Below are 22,004 nucleotides of genomic sequence, written 5' to 3'. Positions count from 1 at the left end.
ATGCACACCCATAATTATACATATAAGCGCTGTGGGATGTGGAAGAAAACTCCAAAATGGCAGTGCAATTACAAATATAGGCAAGTTTCAGACAGTCTGGATTATATATACCGGTGCTGAAATGAGCCACTTCATTCATTAATACCAAAATAAAATGTATTTATTGTTTCAAAAAGCAAAGCACTGTAATTATGCAAGTCAGCAGAGTGGGCAAAATGGCTTAATTCACTGTTAACTGCAAATGTGCAAACACTAAATTTGTGTCATTCTTTTGGTTTTTGAAGCAAGATTCATTTTCAGATTTCATTGGCATAACCCCTAAAATGTGCTCTTACTACATCCGTCATATGTCATATATTTGAAAGAACCTGCATTACATATGCCTGTGTATCAGTTACAGTGCAGATCCTGTTAACACTAATTCTAAACTAGAACACAGCCATAAGCAACAAAGTCTGATCACTCATGGAAGACACCATGAAAACGGCACAAGAAAGACTGTTTTATAAGTGTTCTGAAACACTGGATAGTCTGGTTTCATACAAGAAACCTTACAGCTTGGACAAATGAACAAAATTAGGGGCAGATATTAAAAATTAAATCACTACGATTGTGACATTTGAAAATGGAAGCAATTTAACTCAAATGATAAATATTACTCTCATAAATCTTATACTAGTGAATGTTATGAACCTAATAGAGAGATTCTCTGACAAACCTGATTCTAAAAGCATGTAATAAGAAAAAACAGCTTTGAACAGTTTATTTAAATGAAAATGTCCTGATTAATCTTGTAATTCACCAATTCAAAAGTACAAATATGACAATGTTTGGATTTTTGTTTTTAGTATCAATTTTAAGCATTATTTTCAGCGTATGCAAACAAAATATCAGAATAAATTTAGGTTATGCAAATGGTAGTCCTTTACAACCTTTACAAAACTTTGCTTTTAGTTAGTTTTAATTTCTGGCAATTAGTTTTTAGTATTTGTCACATTTTTATTAGTTTTGAATTACTAACCAAAAATGTTGACACAGACACAGTTTTGCAAGTGTAAAAAGTCAGTTTCTTAAAATGTATATCACTCGTGTTTTACCTGTCGACTTAATACATACAATTGCACTGTCTGTGACAAATTTAAATTTTCTCATAATATGGTAGTTCAGATCTTCCAGTATACAGAATCAAATAATAAGCATAATGTTATGTCATTTGTTACGTTAATTTGCAAACAAGTTTAAACAAATGCGTTTTTTTATATATCAAAAAGGCTTTCCCCTTAGCAATCACTGCATACAAATACTCTTTATTTTATATATAACTTTGATATCTCCTGAAGTTCACTGCAGGTAAGCTATCCATTTCGAAGTGCATTTTTTTCAGGAAATTTTATCTTTGCTCATATTTTTGAAATTCAGTTAAGTCACTACTTGAACTGTGTAACAATAAACAGCAGAAACAGAGATGAAAGTTTTTCCATGTATAAAGTGCACTTCTACAAGCATACCATTTACCTTAAATAGTGAACATCTGTTAGAGCAACACCTTCGATCATTCACTTATTAAGCAACATGGAAAAACCTGGATAGCTCCCTGTGAACCTAAACTGTTAAGATGCAAGTTAGTAACTTAGAATAAACATTTATTACAAATTAAGAGCATTTAAAAAGATAATATATGAGGTTAAACACACAACACAAAACATGCCAACTCCATACAGAAACTAACCATGTTAGCAATCAAATCTGAACTCATGGCACCGCGTAGTAATAATAATAATAATAATAATAACACATTTAATTTATATAGCACCTTTCCCATGCTCACTGCACTTCACAAATAGTCAAAGAAATTCAATCGGAATAAAAGCAAAGATGACCTTAAAAATGCAGGATGCAATCTAATATCAAACTTTAAAGAACACGTGACAGATACATATTTGAAATTCAAAATTCTGAATCAGATTATGAAACAAGTAAAAAGAAAAAAAAAAGCTGTAAACAAATAAAAAAAATTGTACAGTTACATATAGGAGTAAAAATATAGATTTTACCATCACTCACTGATAAGGAACAATGAATAGGATAAGAGAAGATTTTGTTAACAGTTTTACACCCAAATGCTGAATCATATCAACCAAAGCTATTCTTTTGTGGTTTTTGCCAAGTTCTTATTCCTTTAATGTGCTTTGTAAGTTACTGGGATTTTTAAACCTGCTTGCTTTGTTTCTTTCACTTCATTTCTGTATTGTGCTTTGGGACTCTGTTTGCCTGGATTGCCTTGTTTTTTTAGGCAATTCCACAGAGCTGTTGGAGATGAAGACATTCAGTGAGCTTTACCATCGAGGCTGCTTATGACAGCCAGTGGTACAGAGAGGTCCCCAAGTTCTCTTTTTTAAACTTCAACAACACTAAAACACACCCTTTTTGGACTGCAATACCAGACTCACTCAATACTTGTATGTGTTGGGACTCCTAGCTCACTACAATGCAGAAGTGCTCATTAAAAATCAGAGAATGAATGCCAAATTTCCATTATGGAATAAATATGGCAAAAAATGAGCTTGTGCTTGGTTTATCTTTTCTTTTCTTAAAAAAAGTACAGTTCCTGTGCTGAAATTCTATTGCCTCAAGCTCAAAGCATTTTCAGACATGACTTCTGTGATTTTTCTTTTGCTGCATCAACATATGTCAAAGCAAGTCACTGTCATATGTAGTTTTTAACCCATAAGTTTCTCATGTAAAGTGATCTGTCTACAGTGCAATAGAGCTTTTGTATCAATTGGTACCAAAGTACTGTTTTTTTTGACATCCCCATAAACACATACAGTAATCCCTCGCTATATCGCGCTTTGACTTTCGCGGTTTCACTCTATCGCGGATTTTATATGAAAGCATAACTAAATATATAACGCAGATTTTTCGCTGCTTCGCAGGTTCTGCGGACAATGTGTCTTTTTACTTCCTTGTACATGCTTCCTCAGTTGGTTTGCCCAGTTGATTTCATACAAGGGATGCTATTGGCGGATGACTGAGAAGCTAACCAATCAGAGCACGCAGTTAAGTTCCTGCGTTCTGAATGCAGTGTTAACCAGGAAGTCTCGTCTCGCTCATTCAGCATCAACGTGTTTCGATGTGTAAAGAGTTGTGCTCTTTTGTGTTTATCTTTGTGCATAGTCAAGCCCTTCATTATGGCTCCAAAACGATCTGCTACTGCTTCAGGGGCCGTGCCCAAGCGCAAGCGGAAGATGTTAGCGATTGCGAAAAGGTAAGCGTTTTGGATTTGTTGAAGGCTACGATTCTTTTATTTAAAAGTAGGAAAGGAATATAAGATCTCGACGCAGTGTCCTTTTAACCAGGGTGCAAAACAAGTTGTAAGTGGATGTAATAAGGCAGTAGTCTGGATGGAATCTGCTTTAGGGATTTGGATTGAAGACTGCCAGAAGAAGAACAACGGCAGTGCTACACAATCACCTGAAGTGGCTCCTTTAAGGGCTGTAACGCTCTCCTTGTTGTGCAGTAAAATAAAACTCATTGTTATCGGACAAGTCATCGTGTCATTGTTGGTGAGTAACCATAATTAATTTTCTACTTACAGTACTTAGTACATGTACGTACGTTTAGTGTCACTGTACACACACATTTACTGTATACTATTTTTGTTGCATTGTACATATTTATTGCTGGTGGCATGTCTATCGTAATGGCTGTAACATGTGATATCGGAGACACTTAATATCTTTAAAATAATATTTAGGTTTTACTGTATATAAAAAGTGTGTTTATATACATAATTTCAATGAATCTTACCTAATATCTAAGAGAATACAAAGGGATTAAGCTGTAGAACTCTGCGGGGAATATTTATAAACAGTGTGGGAGAGTTTATAAGGGCTTAAAATATATAAAAATAACCATACAAACATATGGTTTCTACTTCGCGGATTTTCACCTATCGCAACCCCCGCGATCGAGGAGGGATTACTGTACATGCATGCCCCCTGACAATCTTTTACATTGGCCCTAAATTCAAAGTAACCAAAGTTTAACATACTCATTAACACATGCACATGTATGTATATTCTTTAGAAATGCGTATCAGAAGTTTTAAATGCAATATAACAGTGTACAGCAATGTTATTTTGGGGGGGGGTGAATGACACTGTGCTTACAGATGTGTACAAAGATCCTGGTTTCAGTTCATAACAACATGTGTGTTAAAACACACATCACTAAAACCCAGGTAAAGCAAGAGAGCCCAAGTTTCAATCTGAGCCACACAACTGTAAATTTCTCCACTTTTTCCTTTTTTAACGATCTATGCCCGTTCACATAAAGTTGAACTTGTAAATTGAGGTTCTACTGTTGAAGAAAAAATGCTATAAGGACTAAGAGAGAGAGATTGAAAATTCTGACTGAAAGGGTTATGCAACCTTCTGCATAATGTGCTACTGCTGGTACATCTGTGCTTCATCAACTCACATTAATGCTCACATGAAGGAATATTGTGATGGACAGCTGGGTCCTATGCCCGTCCAGGACGCCTCTGCTGCATATGTTCCAGGGGAGCCACCATGGGCAGCTCAATACCTCCCCTGGAACGCTTGGTGGTAGCCTCCCTGGCCGATGTTCGTGTCCCCTAGTCTTTTTCTAAAAAATGAAGCTACAGAGTATTATAAAGCAAACCTTTCCTCTGTAGTAAAGGTTAGCTGAGAGTGAAATAAAATGGCTGGAAACATTTAAAAAATGCTTTAAGGAAACTTTTTTGAAAATTTTTTGATCTTATAATGGAAATATTTTGAAAAAAGGGAACATTTAGGGTCATTTTACAATTAAGAAAATAGTATTCATTTCTCTACTATGAATCAAATGATTTTTGTCAAATCAGCAGTATTCTAGCCTTCAGTGTGCTAAATCTGAATTCATGAAGTTGACATATTCAAACAAAATGATATTTAAATTTCAACCTGGTTAAAATACTACATATGAAGAAAGTAAGAAAGGCTTGGGCAATGTGAGAACAGTTAGAGAACACAAAACGACAGAAAGGCTACTTATGGATATAATGAAAAAGCTACAAATTTCATTTTGGCACTTTAGAAAGTATACCATTTTAAGGACTGTTGTTTTGTACTGTTCAAGGTTCTGTATATAAACTGGCTATAAAAAGAACACTAAACACTTTAAAATTTTGATTAAATCATGAAAATATTTCTAAAAAACTAATTATACACAAACAATTTATTTTTATTAGACAGAAAGAAAAAGACTAATGGCCATGTTACCCCTTAGTATTTAATATAAAACTCCCTTGACAGGAGTCTCATTTTCTGGCTGTCTTCCTGAGAATAACAGAAGACAAAAAACAATTTATGTATGAAAGCACTGGGGGACCCTCATAACTGAGAGCTAATTTATTTTAAGTACAGAACTGATCATGTTAAGGACACACAAGTTAGCAAAATCAATTGAACAGAAAATGTCGTCAAATTGGCTTATGAGAAATGTCAGCACTCTTCATAATTTTTGAGCTTTAAAAATGGTAGGATGCTAAATACTTCAATAAAAGCAGAATACAAAGCTAAATCCCTTTTACTATAAAAAAAAAGTATAGGAATCAACTAAAGATAAAGGCTGAAACTGTTCAGTTTTCTAGAAATGATCTAGTTCGATTTAAAATAAAACCAAAACTTAATCACATTATTTCTACTTTAAGTTTCTAATTCAGCTACTTCTATTGAACAAACTGAAAATTTAGCCAAGCAATACTTACTGTGCTCATTGTTTATGAAATGAGTCTAAATAAAGGTGCAGAAACAGAAGTACCATTTAATGTATAACAAAGGTAGCTGGGAAGAACGACTGTCAACATGCAGGTGTCTAAATTGTAGATTTGCACCTTTCAGGCAGTGCACAGGTACTCCAGGTTAACCTGCAGAAATATAAGTACACAAAAACAAATATTTCCTTTTATGAAAACGACTTGCTGTTACACATAACATACATTTTGGGGTACATACTTGAGATTTGCTTAAAGACAAAATTACCCCAATATAGAAAAACATGTGAGCCTACACTATTAAAATAACTTTTCACTCAAATATGTACAGGAGAAAGAAAGGAGACAGCATATGAGATTTCCTTAAGATAGGAATGGTTTTAGACGACTAGATGAGGTAAGGAGGCTTAACATCACTAACACAAGCTTTGAGACTCCGGGCATTAGTGGTACACTCACTGAGGGTAAAAACTTAAATAAGTCTATTGGAAGGAATACTCTGAATTCAAAGTACCTGTTACCTTTCAGGTTAGATCTTTACCAGGCAAAGGTCTGGAGAAGGTACTTCAAACACAAAGCCACCTTCTGTTTATTATATATGAGGTCCTAGCCTGAGCCTTGTGTAAAAGTAGGTAATAGCAGCCATCTTAATTGCAAATATGGCTAAAGAAGCACATGTTTAGCCTAAGTATGAAAAGGAAGAAGCAATGTGTTTATGATTAGTGACAATGAATACTAGGAGTATCACTGGAAGTACAGAAGTAATGTAAATGATGAATAAAAGAAGAAAAATTAGCATACTGTGTTTACAAACGATTAAATGGAAAGGCCGCAAAGTAAAAAGCTAGGTATGGGATACAAAGTATTCTACCAATGGTGAAACACTAAAAGAAGTGAAGTAGGAATAATTCCACAACAAGAAATGAAGGAAAGAATTGTGGAAGTGAAACATCGTACTGATTGAATAATGTTGATCAAAGGTTTGCAGAATGGAAACAGACCTATCATAAAGTCAGCTGCTATGATAATGCTGGGACCATTAAAGAGGAAGTTATTTCCCCAGAAGATATTGGCTATGGATCAGGAGAGACAAATGAACAATGCAGAAACATCCTAAAGTATGCATAGAGACATGAAATAAAGACTTTAAATTCTCAACTTGGAGAGAAAACACCACTTAGTAATGTATGGCAGCGAATGGAGGAGAACACAGACCATATTATGATGAAAAAGAATTCCAAAAATAGCTGAGAAACTGTAAATACTTGCCTTCTGAAGCAGTAACATAACAGAGTATTAGAAGCAGGTCTAGAAATGGTAATATTTAGGAAAGGTGAGAAAAAATGATAACCTGGAATGGACAGATGGTGGAAACTAAAACAGCAGAGATGGGCTTTTGGAGCAGATGGCTAACAATGATAAGGGATGTGTGAAATGCAGAATATCAAGGATGAAAAAGAATGAAGAAACCTTGTCATGCAATTAAGAGACAGAAAGAACTGTTAAAAAACATGAATGAAAGAGCTTCCATGGATAATGCTTTTTGCAGATTATCTTGAGTTATAGATTATGGATATAGATTAGAGATGTGGAGAGTGTCTGCAAAGGGTCATGGCTTGAAGATAAGTGAATCAAACACATTTTCTACAACTATGATGGAGAGGGCAGCAATAGAAAAGTGAAACTAGGAACAGCTGGGTTAGAAGAAATTTAGTCCTTTGTTACTTAGGATTAATGACTGAATGGGATAGGGCACTAGAGGCTGAAATTAGGTGGAAAACAGAAGCAGAATGGAAATAATTTTAAGAATGGGTAGCAGAATGCTCTAAAACAAAGAGTTTCCAAGACAAAAAAAAATATTTAAGATGGTTGTGATGCCAGCAATCTACATATATAATTCACTAAGGCAAGACAACCATGGAAAGCACGCCGGAAGGGGTGTGGATTCACTAAGCCGCCAACAAGTGAGACACCCATGGCACACGCAGGAAGGAGCCACGCCCACCAACTCCAAGACCATTGGATACGACAACTCCTCACAGGGCCACGCCCACCAACTTGGACACGACGACACAGAAAAAAATGGCGTCATTTATATTCGTCTGTCATAGAGGCCACATGCAGTGCAGGTCAAGTTAATGTCATGTGCATGTCATGCACTTCCGAGCTACGTTGACTGTTCATAGAAGCATGTTTCTCGCGGAGGTGAATCGCCATATGCAGCGTGTGAAACAGTTTGCGAGGGGTATCCCATGGGATTCATAAAACAATCCTTTACAACTGAGGCTAAAGCACAATGAAGTAAGCAGTCTTTAAAAACCCGAGTTTTCGGTTACGACGCACGACCGCGTGCACCATAGCAAACTGTTTTACACGCTACATACAGCAATTCACATCCGCGACAAACATGCATCTTCTTAGATGCTCCTGCAGGAACACGGAAGACGTTTCCCTGCCTGCCAATACTCCTTTTTCACCGGCCGGCGTCTACCCTCGCTCTCTAGGCATTCACACTACCTGCCCATTTGCCCGGACACAAAAACTCACCGACCACCCAGTTAGTCCCTTTCATCTGTGCTAAGAGTGCACATGCACGTCTGAGGGTTCACTATTGTGTTGTATTTTGCTCTCTCCAGAGTTCCATCTTTTCATTCACTTACTGTTGTACTCTCACACCAACCCGTTTTAGACAACCATGTCTTTCCAGAAGTGTTTAGCATTCAATAAATAATTATGCATGCGATTGAGCGTGTGACTACCCGGCGCGGAGAGGCGTGGGTAAGCCGTTGAACCCCATTCGGGCTGCAAACCGTGGAATTCCCACTTAAGTGCGACTCATACGCTCCCACTCATTACGTCCCTACCCTTTGTACACACCTCCCCTCCCACCTCGCTACTACCGTGTTCAGGTGTCTTGGTGGATTATATATAGAAAGGCAGCCAAAACCGCACAGAGCAATGAAAAGTCTACGTGAGTCAAAGGTGCATCTGGACTGTGCAAAGACGACAACGACGAGTTGAGTGGGCACATGAGCAGCCAGTGCATACTGAACGAGAAATCAGCACAATAGCATGACAGAGGGAGCAGAATGGACGTCCTTCTCCTCTCCTCCCATTTCACCCTCCGCGCCTGAGTGCCGCACGGACGATTGTATGTTGGTTCGTTCCGTGCATTGTTACAATGTTGCTTTTCTTGCTGATTTATTACATTACCGATTTTTCAAATGTTAATTTTCTCCCTGCGCTTAAGAATCATTAAAAATCCGGCCTGATTATGCGGCGTATGGTACGCCGCGGGTTGGCTGGTGTTGTATAATGCAGAAGACTAGGACACTACTACAAGGGAAACTGAAAAAATTGATATTCCACAAATGAAAATGATGCTGTGGAAGTACAGGGCAAAAAAGATGGATCAAACAAACTTGGTATATCTGGGGAAGCGTAAAGGTGAAAGGGATGTAATGGAAGACATTACAGAAAGGACACCAATGGGCTAGAAACTTATGAAGACAAGAGGAAAATGGTGTACTAAGGAGAGCTTTAAAGATGGAGCTGACAGACAATGGGAGAGGAAGACAAAAACCGTAAGGAAAGAGTGAAGAAATGCAGGAGAATGGGTGTAAAAAGCAGATGTTCTGAAACACAAAGATGGATAGATACACTTACCCCATGGATAAAGTAAAAAAGATAAATTTCTCATTTGTTTTATATGGATGAATGAATACTAGATGAGAAATGGGGAAAACATTGGTTTGGGCAAAATTTGATATTATTGGGTACTTGGACATATAGAATAAATGCAGACTTTTTTCCTTCTTGTCAAATGACATCATATCTCCCAACTACATTTTAAAAGTAATTTAAAATATTCTTTCTTGTAAGTGCAAACTGATCAAGACAATGATTATTTCTTTCTCTCTAGATTTTACTCAATTGTATAGTGGCTTTTCCTTTCAATTAGTTTTAACCTTAGAAAACCGTATTACCTTCCCATTACTTACACTACCTGGTCATAGCCTTTCCTTTATACAGTGGAAGGCAACAGGCTAAAACTAATACCAAACCAAGACAGAATGTACTTGACACAGCTAGATGTAGTAAACCAGTATTTTAGTTAGGCTTAGCGGGGGACGGTGGTAGCACTGGTGACTCCCAATAAGCAGACAGGAGTTCTTGTCCCAAGTGCTCCCTGTGTGAAGTCTGAATGTTTACCCCGTGTCCACAGTCCAAACACACATAGGTTAGGTGGATTGGGGCTAGTCTAGTCTGTGTGTTTAAGTATGTGTGTGTTAACCCTGTGATGGACTGGTGCCCTGTCCAGGGCTTGTTCCTGCCTTGTGACTGAAGCTTGCTGAGATAGGCTTCAGCTGCCCCACAACTCTGCCATGTATAAGAGGGTTAGGAAGACCGATGTATAGTTAGACTCTAGTTTCATAGTCAATAATTCAGAAAGTCCAGATTGGTTTTGTTGTAGGAATATTTTATTCTGTGCTTGCATGATACTGAATACGTTTTGACTAAAATTACACTATGGTGCTCTAGCTGTCCAAAACAATGATCCAGAAAGCTCTAAAGAGGTGCATCTTCAGTGTTTCTCTTGGTAATAATTATTGTTTTTTATTACTTTCATTTGAAAGAATGAAATTTAGAGATTGTCTAAATAAATTCCTATTTGAATTACTTTAATAAGTCAAGTGCAATTATGGTCATGACACATTTTGAACATGACCACACACAATAAGCAAAATACATATACTAACCCCTGAAAGGTCCTGTAAGTATCAGTAGCATATTAAAATAAAGTCCCAGAATGACACAACTGCAGAGAGGAAGATGAAGCTTTTTTATTTTACATTTTGTGAAGAAACAGTTAAAGCCAAAGAATTGTCGAATAAATTGTAAACACAGTTCCAAAGTTCACTGCGGGGTTATAACTACCAAGTACTTAAGTGTATTTAGCTTACTAAAACTAATTTAAAATTGTCATTCATATAGTAAATGTGCACTGCATGCACAAGACTAAATATACACTCACAGCAGATGATCTCTTTTCACTATATTTTTGCCTGATAAATAATCTTGATGCATTAGGATTTAAAGTCAAGACGGAGGTAAAGAATTTAGAGGTAACTATTGACTCTGACCTAAATTTTAAATCACATATTAATCAGATTACTACGACGGCATTTCACTTAAGAAATATAGCAAAAGTTAGACCTCTTCTCATTGCACGATGCTGAAAAATTAGTTCATGCTTTTGTTTTCAGTCGACTAGATTACTGTAATGCACTCCTCTCAGGACTACCCAAAAAAGACATTAATCGATTGCAACTAGTGCAGAATGCAGCTGCTAGAATCTTAACTCTGAAACGAAAATCCGAGCACATCACCCCAGTTTTGATGTCACTACACTTGTTACCTGTGCCATTTAGAATTGACTTTAAAATACTGCTTATGGTTTACAAATCCTTAAATAATCTCGCTCCATCTTATATATTGGAGTGTCTGACACCTTACACTCCAAATCATAACCTTCGATATTCAAATGAGTGTCTGCTTATTATTCCAAGAGGTAAACTTAAAAGTAGTGAAGCGGCCTTCTGCTGTTATGTACCTAAAATCTGGAATAGCTTGCCAATAGGAATTCGCCAGGCTAATACAGTGGAGCACTTTAAAAAACTTTAAAAAACACATTACTTTAACATGGCTTTCTCATAACTTCATTTTAGTTTAATCCTGATGCTCCATATATTCAACTAATTATCATTATTATTCATGGTGACTCCAAAATCCGTACTAACCTCTACTTTCTCTTCTGTTCTTTTTATGGTTTTCTGTAGTGGCGATCTGCGCCACCACCACCTAATCAAAGCACCGTGATGTCCCTACATTGATGGATTAAAGGCCAGATGTCCACATGACCATCATCATCAAATTCTTCCATGAGAACCCTGAATACAATGAGGACTGATTGAGGTAGTTTATGTTAGGTAGAATGCCTAGAGGGGGCTGGCTGGTCTTGTGGCCTGGAACCCTGCAGATTTTTCGGTAGCCGTCTGGAGTTTTTTTTTGTTTTTTCTGTCCTCCCTGGCCATCAGATCTTACTTTTATTCTATGTTAGTGTTCCCTAATTTAAATTATTTATTTTGTCTTTTTTCTCTTTCTTCATCATGTAAAGCACTTTGAGCTTCAGTGTTTGTATGAAAATGTTCTATATAAGTAAATGTTGTTGTTGATGTTGTAAGTGTTAACGACATAAATATTTGACTAACTTTCAGCCTAATATTCCATTATTTATTCTCTGTGGCAATTCTCGACAAGGTTTAGCACAGTACATGGAATATTACAAGCTCTTTACCTAACTGTTTTTGCTGCTGTGAAAACTTACACAGCAATTTCTGTGACCAAAAGTGAACACTAAATATTCAGACTGTTCTTTTAAGAAATAAACAAGCTGGAATAGAAAGAGTTATTTTTCCAGTTTAAAGCTACAGCATTGTTTGGCAAAATCCTAATCCAAATTAACCAACCCATGTAGCAAGATCGATGTTGTGTATATTTTATTATTTTAATATTTCTTAAATGTGGCCTTATTTATAATAGTCCATGCAATTTATAAGAGCACAAAACCACGGACAGACTGGAGACAAAAAAAATGATTTCTCATGATGCATGACATGAATACTTTATCTAAGCTATGTGCCTTTTGGAGCTGTTTGTATTTTCATTCCTCGATGAAGGGGCTCAACCCAGGTCCATAAAATATAGTAGCAAATTAAACAAATACAAAGATTAGTAGCTGGGTTAAAAATAAAGAAAACTGCTAATGTGCAAGCACCTTCAGTGCTCTCAAATGTGACAAGTTTCTAAAAAAAAAGAAACAATCCACAACACAGAGACAATAGTACTGCTAGGAATAACTAAGAATGAGCGAGGATGGGTCTTAACAGCCTATTCTATGGTGAATGGTGCAAAAAAAATATAACTAAACATTTACAAGCACTCAGTCCAACTTAGAGAAAGGAGCAGCAGGAGACAATTATGTGAACAAGAAATGCAAGGTGAAATGCAGCCATGGACAGACCAACAATTACTCTCGGCAATATATATTTATATTACAGTGCATCCGGAAAGTATTCACAGTGCATCGCTTTTTCCACATTTTGTTATGTTATAGCCTTATTCCAAAATGGATTAAATTCATTGTTTTCCTTAGAATTCAACACACAACACCCCATAATGACAACGTGAAAAAAGTTTACTTGAGGTTTTTGCAAATTTATTAAAAATAAAAAAACTGAGAAAGCACATGTACATAAGCATTCACAGCCTTTGCCATGAAGCTCCAAATTGAGCTCAGGTGCATCCTGTTTCCCCTGATCATCCATGAGATGTTTCTGCAGCTTAATTGGAGTCCACCTGCGGTAAATTCAGTTGATTGGACATGATTTGGAAAGCACACAGCTGTCTATAGAAGGTCCCACAGTTGACAGTTCATGTCAGAGAACAAACCAAGCATAAAGCCAAAGGAATTGTCTCGAGGCACAAATCTGGGGAAGGTTACAGAAAAATGTCTGCTGTTTTGAAGGTCCCAATGAGCACAGTGGCCTCCATCATCCGTAAGTGGAAGAAGTTTGAAACCACCAGGACTCTTCCTAGAGCTGGCCAGCCATCTAAACTGAGCGATCGGTGGAGAAGGGCCTTAGTCAGGGAGGTGACCAAGAACCCGATGGTCACTTTGTCAGAGCTCCAGCGGTCCTATGTGGAGAGAGGAGAACCTTCCAGAAGGACAACCATCTCTGCAGCAATCCACTAATCAGGCCTGTATGGTAGACTGGCCAGACGGAAGCCACTCCTTAATAAATGGCACATGGCAGCCCGCCTGGAGTTTGCCAAAAGGCACCTGAAGGACTCTCAGACAATGAGAAACAAAATTCTCTGGTCTGATGAGAAAAAGATTGAACTCTTTGTTGTGAATGCCAGGCGTCACGTTTGGAGGAAACCAGGCATCACTCATCACCAGGCCAATACCATCCCTGCAGTGAAGCATGGTGGTGGCAGCATCATGCTGTGGGGATGTTTTTCAGCGGCAGGAACTGGGAGACTAGTCAGGATAAAGGGAAAGATGACTGCAGCAATGTACAGAGACATCCTGGATGAAAACCTGCTCCAGAGCGCTCTTGACCTCAGACTGGGCGACGGTTCATCTTTCAGCAGGACAACGACCCTAAGCACACAGCCAAGATAGGATTGGCTTCAGGACAACTCTGTGAATGTCCTTGAGTGGCGCAGCCAGACCCCAGACTTGAATCTGATTGAACATCTCTGGAGAGATCTTAAAATGGCTGTGCACCGACGCTTCCCATCCAACCTGATGGAGCTTGAGAGGTGCTGCAAAAAGGAATGGGCGAAACTGGCCAAGGATATGTTTGCCAAGCTTGTGGCATCATATTCAAAAAGACTTGAGGCTGTAATTGCTGCCAAAGGTACATCGAAAAAGTATTGAGCAAAGGCTGTGAATACTTATGTACATGTGATTTCTCAGTTTTTCTATTTTTAATAAATTTGCAAAAACCTCAAGTAAACTTTTTTCACGTTGTCATTATGGAGTGTTGTGTGTAGAATTCTGAGGAAGAAAATGAATTTAATCCATTTTGGAATAAGACTGCATAACAAAACATAACAAAATGTGGAAAAAGTGATGCGCTGTGAATACTTTCCGGATGCACTGTGTGTGTGTGTGTGTGTATATATATATATATATATACACACACACATATATAAATAACAACAACAAAAAAACAACAGACTGCTGCTTCCTGGTTTAACACTTTGAAATCCAAGCAATGTGGTTGGTTTTTAAATCCATGTTTAAAATGATCATAAAGTAATTTTTCTTCTTGACCAAAAATTAAGAGATTTTAACTTAAAAAATACATTGTCTACAGTCAAGTAATTAATCAGTTTTCATTTAAGCAAAATTATTTAAAATTTTTAAATCTATTAGACCTTCAGGAGGATTTCCTCATATCAAAACGCCAAATGTGGTAGAAATTAATTTGACATTTTGCAGCACATTTCATTAGTGCAACTGATAAAGTTCTTTTTAAAGTATTTTAAACTTTTATAGCATTTTACTAGTCTATTGTCTTTGAATGCACAATATTTTTAAATGAACATTCTAAGCACTACAGACAGTACAGATGCTAGAAAACATTCTACTACCACCGGAACAAAGTCCTGCGCAGAAACCTGACATGTTGTATTGAATCCTCAAAGACGAAGCTTTAAGAAAAATAATAATGAACTACTTAAGAACATTTATGTTTGACAAAATGCCCAGTGGGAGGCTGGGCAGTCTTTTGGCCAGGAATTTCTACACATTTCGTTTTTTTTCCAGCTTAACTGGATTTTTTTTTCAGTTTACCCTGGCCAACTGACCTTATCATCGTACTGTCACTTTGAGTCTTTAAAAATCCATTACATATTTAAGGACCCTATTTATCTTACTTATACATCTGTCTTATGCAAATATGCATTCATTTTGTATTCTTTTTCGTTTCTCATTTTAATTTGCTTTGCATATAATTAATTACCATCTTGAAAAGCACTTACCGTTTATATGAAAACTTGCTATAGATATAAATGTTGTTGTTCATATTATTATCAAAGAGGCAATGTTATTGGAATAAAATGGCATCTTGAAAGTAAAGCACAAGGTAAATTTCACTTGTATAATCTACCACCTATAACAATTAACTGGGCACTATGAACGACATAGCTCAAAAGAAACTGGGAGTGTTAGTGAGCAGCTCATTAAACAAAACAATACAAGGAAAAGGAAAATAAACTCCGATCAAGATGACAGAGGTCGATGAGCAGCACATGAAAATGTAACACTGGAAAATAACACATTCGAAAGATGACATACATGCGATCACTCTTGCTATTCTAAATAAACGTAACCCTACCAAATAGACATAGTCGGTCTCACACATTTCCTCACTAAACAGACGCGGACACAAACATGGGGGCATTCGCTGAATTCTGAACACATTCGGGCAAATTTCATTTGTCGAAAACTGTCACAAGTTGAAGAATTTTAATAAACATTGCCTTACGTTGAAGTAACAATTGAGAATATGCCAACTAACAAAGCGCTAAGGCTTTCTGCGACATGCTGTAAAAATAAAGAAAGCAACCTCGGTCAAGATTTAAGAATATCTGTAACAGTATTATCAAAACATCTGAATGAAAATAAACTAGATTAAGACATAGTTTAAAAATTACATAATTACCTTGCTCGAGCCTCATTCGCTTCCGCTTAGCTTAAAAGCCGCTGTTACTCCTCAATGCTCCTAGAAAACGCTTCCGTTAAACATGTCACGGGAAACCGCATCATAACGCTCGGCATGATGGGTAATGTAGTCATCGGACACTCGCAAATTCACTGGTAAAGTCGCATTCTTCACGTTATTATTCAGGATGCGGATGCCTATGCTATGATAGTCATAAAAAAACCGTCAGATTAACGTTGGGCCTAACACTTATTTCGTAAGCATATTTTACATTTACGTGTATTTATATTCACCCAAAACGTTACATGCTGTGAAATTAAGAAATATTACATAAAATGAATTAGGAATTGCCAGTCCATTTACCAGAATGTCTGTGGGATCTGAGAGAAGACCACATTTCCTGCGGAAACCGTCATCAGAATCAACCAAACTGTAGTCTTACGTGTTATGAAGTGGCAATAGTAACAGAACTGCAGCTGCATCATCTAGTAATGACAGAATACAGAAGATTTGTATGGGCTGGCTGCATTTCTTCAGTGAAAGATGAAGTGTGTATTTCTTATAGGATAACATATTTATACAGCATAGAGTCATCGCATGTAGCAGTATTGACTGTCCATGTGGAGTTTACATGTTCTTCCTAAAATGTCTGCATGGGTTTTCCTGCAGGTACTCTGGTTTACTTCCTACATATACTGTAATTAGTAACTTGTAGAGTCTGTTAAATCAGTGAATCGAAAGTGACCCTGAGTGAGTGAGAGTGGTAGGGTAGGGGTGTGAGTATTTGACAATGTGGGTTTGAAAATGTTACGTGATCTGTCAATGATCGTTATACATGCAGTACTTCACAGTGGAAAATCTACCATGCTTGCCATATCATTTAGAGATTTCCCTCCTTTCTCCATTCTGCAAATTTAAGAATGTGTTCTTTTTTGTTGAGTTGGACCTCCACGTTACCCAAAGACTTGAATACTCCATGACTTTAATAAACTCTGTCCTCTGCAACAGAAAACATGCCAAGGCCAATAAAAACCTGAAATCAACCAACCAGGAGGATGGAGCAAAACTTCTAATGGCAAGTTCATTCTGTGCACACATATAGTGAAATCTGTTGTACTCAAATGTTATTGCTTCTAAGAGTGTAAACCTATGGTACATCTGGACAGATCTGACCATTTTACTGCCACTTTCAAGTCTTTTTTGACAGTGGCACCTCTCTCTTATTCACGTCAGGAGTTCTTAAATGTGTTTGTTGTTTGTTTATTATAATACATGTATTTTTTCTTGAGCTTGTAAAGTTTTAATTTCACCTTTAAGACAGATAAAGTATCTGTCTATCTATCTATTGTGAAGGGTGCTGCCCAGGAACTTTACCCGGCTGGGATGTGTACAGCTCGGAAGGACAGGTAACGACAACTGGCCCACGGCTTTGTCTCCCCAAGGGGCCTTGATGACAGAAGCATTGCAGCATCGGCATGGATTCCCACAGGGCATCATGGGACTTTTCAGCTCAGCCCTGTTGGGTTCTGTGGGAGCCACCAGGTGGTGCTGCAGAGACTGAGGAATCCTACTTCATGGGGCTACAACTTTACCTGGAATTGCTACTGGGCCATGCCTTGGGAACACCGGAAATTCTTCCAGGGATAAAATAAAAGGAGCTGCCTGCAATAGTTCAGAGAGCTAGAGTTGGGAGGAAAAAGGACAGCATTGTGTTGTGCAGTGGAGGTAGTGACCGAGACAGAGAGTGAGAGACAGAAAAGAAGGCAAAGACTTGCTTCTTGTGCTTTATGCTGTATTGTGGCTTTGATGGGAAATGCTTATAAAGGAAGAGTTTTCCACAATAAACACTCTTTTGTTCATTTTATACTTGTGCCCAAGCCTTTGTGTCAGGTGTTTGGGGAGCTGGACTATCCCTTGGTAGTCTCAGTGTCCTATATATCTATTGTGGGTGCCCAGAAGGATGGACAAGCATCCTGGCCGGGTAACCGAAGGTTTCATACTTGTCAGGGAGTCCATAATGGAAGGACCAGGAGAACGGGCTTACTAGGAGCAGGTCATTCCTCCATGCGGCAGGTGGTATTGTGGTAGAAATATGCTGCTCAAAGAAGGTTCTCAGAGACCTCAGGATGTGCAGGCAGAATGGTACTCTTTTATTATAAAAAGTACAGAACCGTCTCAATTCAGTGAAATGAGCAAATAGCAAATGGGCAACCTTATTTATTATTACAGTTCTTATCAAGAGTTTACCTCACTCAGTTCATTTGTCTCCCTTATCTGACTCCCAACTTCCTGTTGCCTTGAATTAGCTCTAACAATATTTCCCAGCCTAATGAGCGTAGCACTTCCTTTCTATCCATCATGCCCACCTGACAGGCTCTCTCCCCACCTTGAACCCATTCAGTTCCTGACACCATTATCTCTAGTCCTCAGCTCACATTCACCACATGGAGAGAAGGGAAGATTCTGCCTGTTACAACAACATAGTCCGTCTTGAGAGGCGGTGTTATTTCTCTAGAATTATAAATAATGTTAGTAATCCCAGAGTTGTTCTCTACAATTGATCATCTGTTTTATCCAGGTCACTCAATGGAATGCCTCCAAAATAATTCCAGTGAAACCTGTGAGGCTTTTGCTGTATTTTTTAATCAAAAATTAATGATATTAAAAATAATATAGTGCATCTCCCCAATACTGATCCTCTTTAGCCCCGGTACTCCATTATAAACAAATTGAATTCTTTTACCAGGATAGATTTACCTGATTTATACAAAATAATTTCTCAACTGAGACCCTCCACCTCTGTCCTTGACCAAATACCACCAAGTTTTTTCAAAGAAGTATTGGGCGTGCTAATTGATGGTATTCTTGACATAGTAAACTCGTCATTAGATACGGGGGTCTTCCCAGACTGACTTAAGACTCCTGTAGTTAAAACGCTGCTGAAGAAAAATAATCTTGACTCCTCTGCTTTGGAAAATTTTAGACATATTTCTAACCTGCCTTTCTTAAGTAAAATTCTAGAGAAGACAGTAATTATGCAGCTTAATGACCACCTAAATAAACATGCTATTCTTGATGTTTCAGTTGGGTTTCAGAACAAATCACAGTACAGAAACTGCACTCATTAAAGTAGTAAATGACTTGCGGGTAAATGCAGACAGAGGCCGTTTATCTGGTCTCATCCTTTTAGATCTGAGTGCCACGTTTGATACCATTGATCACAGTATTCTTAGAAATCGCCTTAGTCAATGGGTGGGCCTCTCTGGCAGTGTCTTAAATTGGTTTGAATCCTACCTGGCAGGTAGAAAATTCTTTGTTAGTTGTGGTAATTATACTTCAAAGACGCATGATATTCTATATGGTGTTCCACAAGGCTTTATCCTGGGTTCGCTGCTCTTTTCAATTTACATGCTTCCGTTAGGTCAGATTATCTCAAGGCATAACGCGAGCTACCACATCTATGCTGATAACACACAACTGTATTTATCCATAGCACCTGATGACCCCGATACTCTTGATTCACTGATGCAATGTCTCACTTGTGTTACCGAATGGATGAGTAGTAATTTTCTCAAACTAAATAGAGAGAAAACCGAAATTTTAGTGATTGGCAATAATGGATATAATGAGTTTATTAGAAATAAATTTGATGCATTAGATTAAAAGTCAAGACGGAGGTAAATAATTTAGGGGTAACTATTGACTCTGACCTGAATTTTAAATCACATATTAATCAGATTATTAGGACAGCATTTTTTCACTTAAGAAATATAACAAATGTTAGACCTCTTATAACATTGCAAGATGCTGAAAAATTAGTTCATGCTTTTGTTGTCAGTTGGCTAGATTACTGTAATGCACTCCTCTCAGGACTAACAAAAAAAAAATCAATCGATTGCAACTATTGCAGAATGTAGCTGCTAGAATCTTAATTAGGAAAAGAAAATTTGAGCACATCTCTTCAGTTTTGATGTCACTACATTGGTTACCTGTGCCATTTAGAAGTGACTTTAAAATACTGCTTATGGTTTACAAAGCCTTAAATAATCTTGCTCCATCTTATATTTCAGAATGTCTTACACCTTATATTCCAAATCATAACCTTAGATCTTGCTGTTATGCAACTAAAATCTGGAATAGCTTGCCAATAGGAATTCGCCAGGCTAATACAGTGGAGCACTTTAAAACGCTCCTGAAAACACATTACTTTAACATGGCTTTCTCATAACTTCATCTTAGTTTAATCCTGATGCTCCGTATATTCAATTCATTATCATTATTATTCATGGTGGCTGCAAAATTCTTACTAACCCCTACTTTCTCTTCTGTTCTTTTTCCGGTTTTCTGTGGTGGTGATCTGCGCTACCACCACCTAATCAAAGCACTGACCTCATCATCAAATTCTTCCATGTGAACCCTGAATACAATGAGGACTGATTATGAGATCATTTATGTTAGGTAGAATGCCTAAAGGGGGCTGGACGGTCTTGTGGCCTTCGGAACCCCTGCAGATTTTTTTTTTCTCCAGCCATCTGAAGTTTTTTTTTTTTCTATCCTCCCTGGCCATTGGACCTTACTTTTATTCTATGTTAATTGGTGTTCTCTTATTTTTAATTCTTATTTTCTTATTTTCCTCTTTTTTCATCATATAAAGCACTTTGAGCTGCATTATTTGTATGGAAATGTGCTATATAAATAAATGTTGTTGTTAGGCTCTCTCTACATACCTGGCCTTGACTCATGAAATATTGGTGTTTCCAGATTTCTAAGAAAAATAAAAAATATACAGGCACATACTAACTAGCATTATGGTATAATGCTAATTTTAATATTTGCTTATGATTCTCTTTGAATATATGCAAATCATCAACTTTAAGAATATACTTTTCTATAGTGGCAGTGTGCCTCAGGGCTAAAACCAATTTTGCACACCCACATGGTTGCATGGGAAATTGAGTCCAGAAACACAACCCTGTTGGGGTCATTGGGGACCACCAGAGAGTGCCGCCAGGGTAGGACTGCCCAGGTTTCCACACAGTCTGCAAATGCTCTGGATGACTGGGATAAGAGACTGGAAGCAATTCCTGGGTTGAGTTTAAAAGAAGGCCCACTGCCTCATTTCGGTTGAGTCAGATTCGAGAGGCAGCAGAGAAAACTCAATTTTAGAAGAAAAGGAGTAGTGATTGCCTAATTTTGTTGGTAATTGTATGAAGAAGGTATTGGGGCTTAATAAAAAACCCTTTATTTGAGCAGAAAGTGTGTTTGGGCAGTATTGTGTCTGTGGTTTGGGGCTCAGTGGCGCCACCTTGTGGTTACACTATCTATCAATAAGCAAAAGATTTTGTGCCCCTGTTATCTAAATGAGCCACAAGTGAAACAGATGTGTCCACACAAAGACCCTCCTCACTAAACTTCATTAAACTCTTCAGGCTTTTGGTATGCAGTAAGGTCCGTTCTTTGAATCCTAGCAATTATGTACGCTCATTAAGAAACAAAGATGGAAACAAGAAGTCTTGTACTTAATACATTTTTCAAGTGCAAATGGAACCTACACTAACTCCTATGTGTACAAATGTGTGTCTATCTGGAATTGATTCATACCTTGCACCCAGTGCTGCCAGGATAAGCACTAGCTGCTTCATTCCAGAACTATAAAAGTTTGGAAATAGATGGATGTACATTTCATCTCATACCACTCCTTTTTGTCATTATAATATAGGATGACTGAACAAGGGAACCACATTCAGTATGAGACAGTAATGCAACCAGGACAAGTTATGTCACTACTGATTTTTGAATCTTGAGGACTATTAATGGAAACAGAATTCCGAAGCTATTGTGTGGGCAGATCTGGGGCATCATTAATGTATTTATCAAATTTCCCTTTTCTAAAAGTAAAATAATTATCCATGTAATAGTATGCAGCT

At 37.5% G+C, this 22,004-nt stretch overlaps 1 protein-coding gene across 3 annotated transcripts in view; it reads right to left on the bottom strand.

Annotated features, from left to right (window-relative positions):
- rnf4 (ring finger protein 4) overlaps positions 1–16,228 on the bottom strand; it is a 68,554-nt gene extending 52,326 nt beyond the window's left edge. The window contains exons 1-2 of one of the 3 annotated variants that reach the window (XM_039751738.1): positions 16,078–16,228; positions 5,827–5,932 (exon numbers count right to left, since the gene is read on the bottom strand). In XM_039751738.1, the coding sequence (XP_039607672.1) occupies positions 5,827–5,829 (3 nt within the window). In that variant the 5' untranslated portion in view covers positions 5,830–5,932; positions 16,078–16,228. Of the gene's footprint in view, positions 1–1,515; positions 1,602–5,773; positions 5,933–16,077 lie in introns of those variants that run through there. The other 2 variants (XM_039751737.1, XM_039751739.1) reach the window with 2 other exon arrangements.
- Positions 16,229–22,004: the final 5,776 nt, after the last annotated feature.

This window comes from Polypterus senegalus, chromosome 4, assembly GCF_016835505.1.
Source record: "Polypterus senegalus isolate Bchr_013 chromosome 4, ASM1683550v1, whole genome shotgun sequence".
Taxonomy (NCBI): Eukaryota; Metazoa; Chordata; class Cladistia; order Polypteriformes; family Polypteridae; genus Polypterus; species Polypterus senegalus.
The sequence above is the reverse complement of the archived record's forward strand: the minus strand, read 5'-3'. Positions and strand labels throughout refer to the sequence as shown.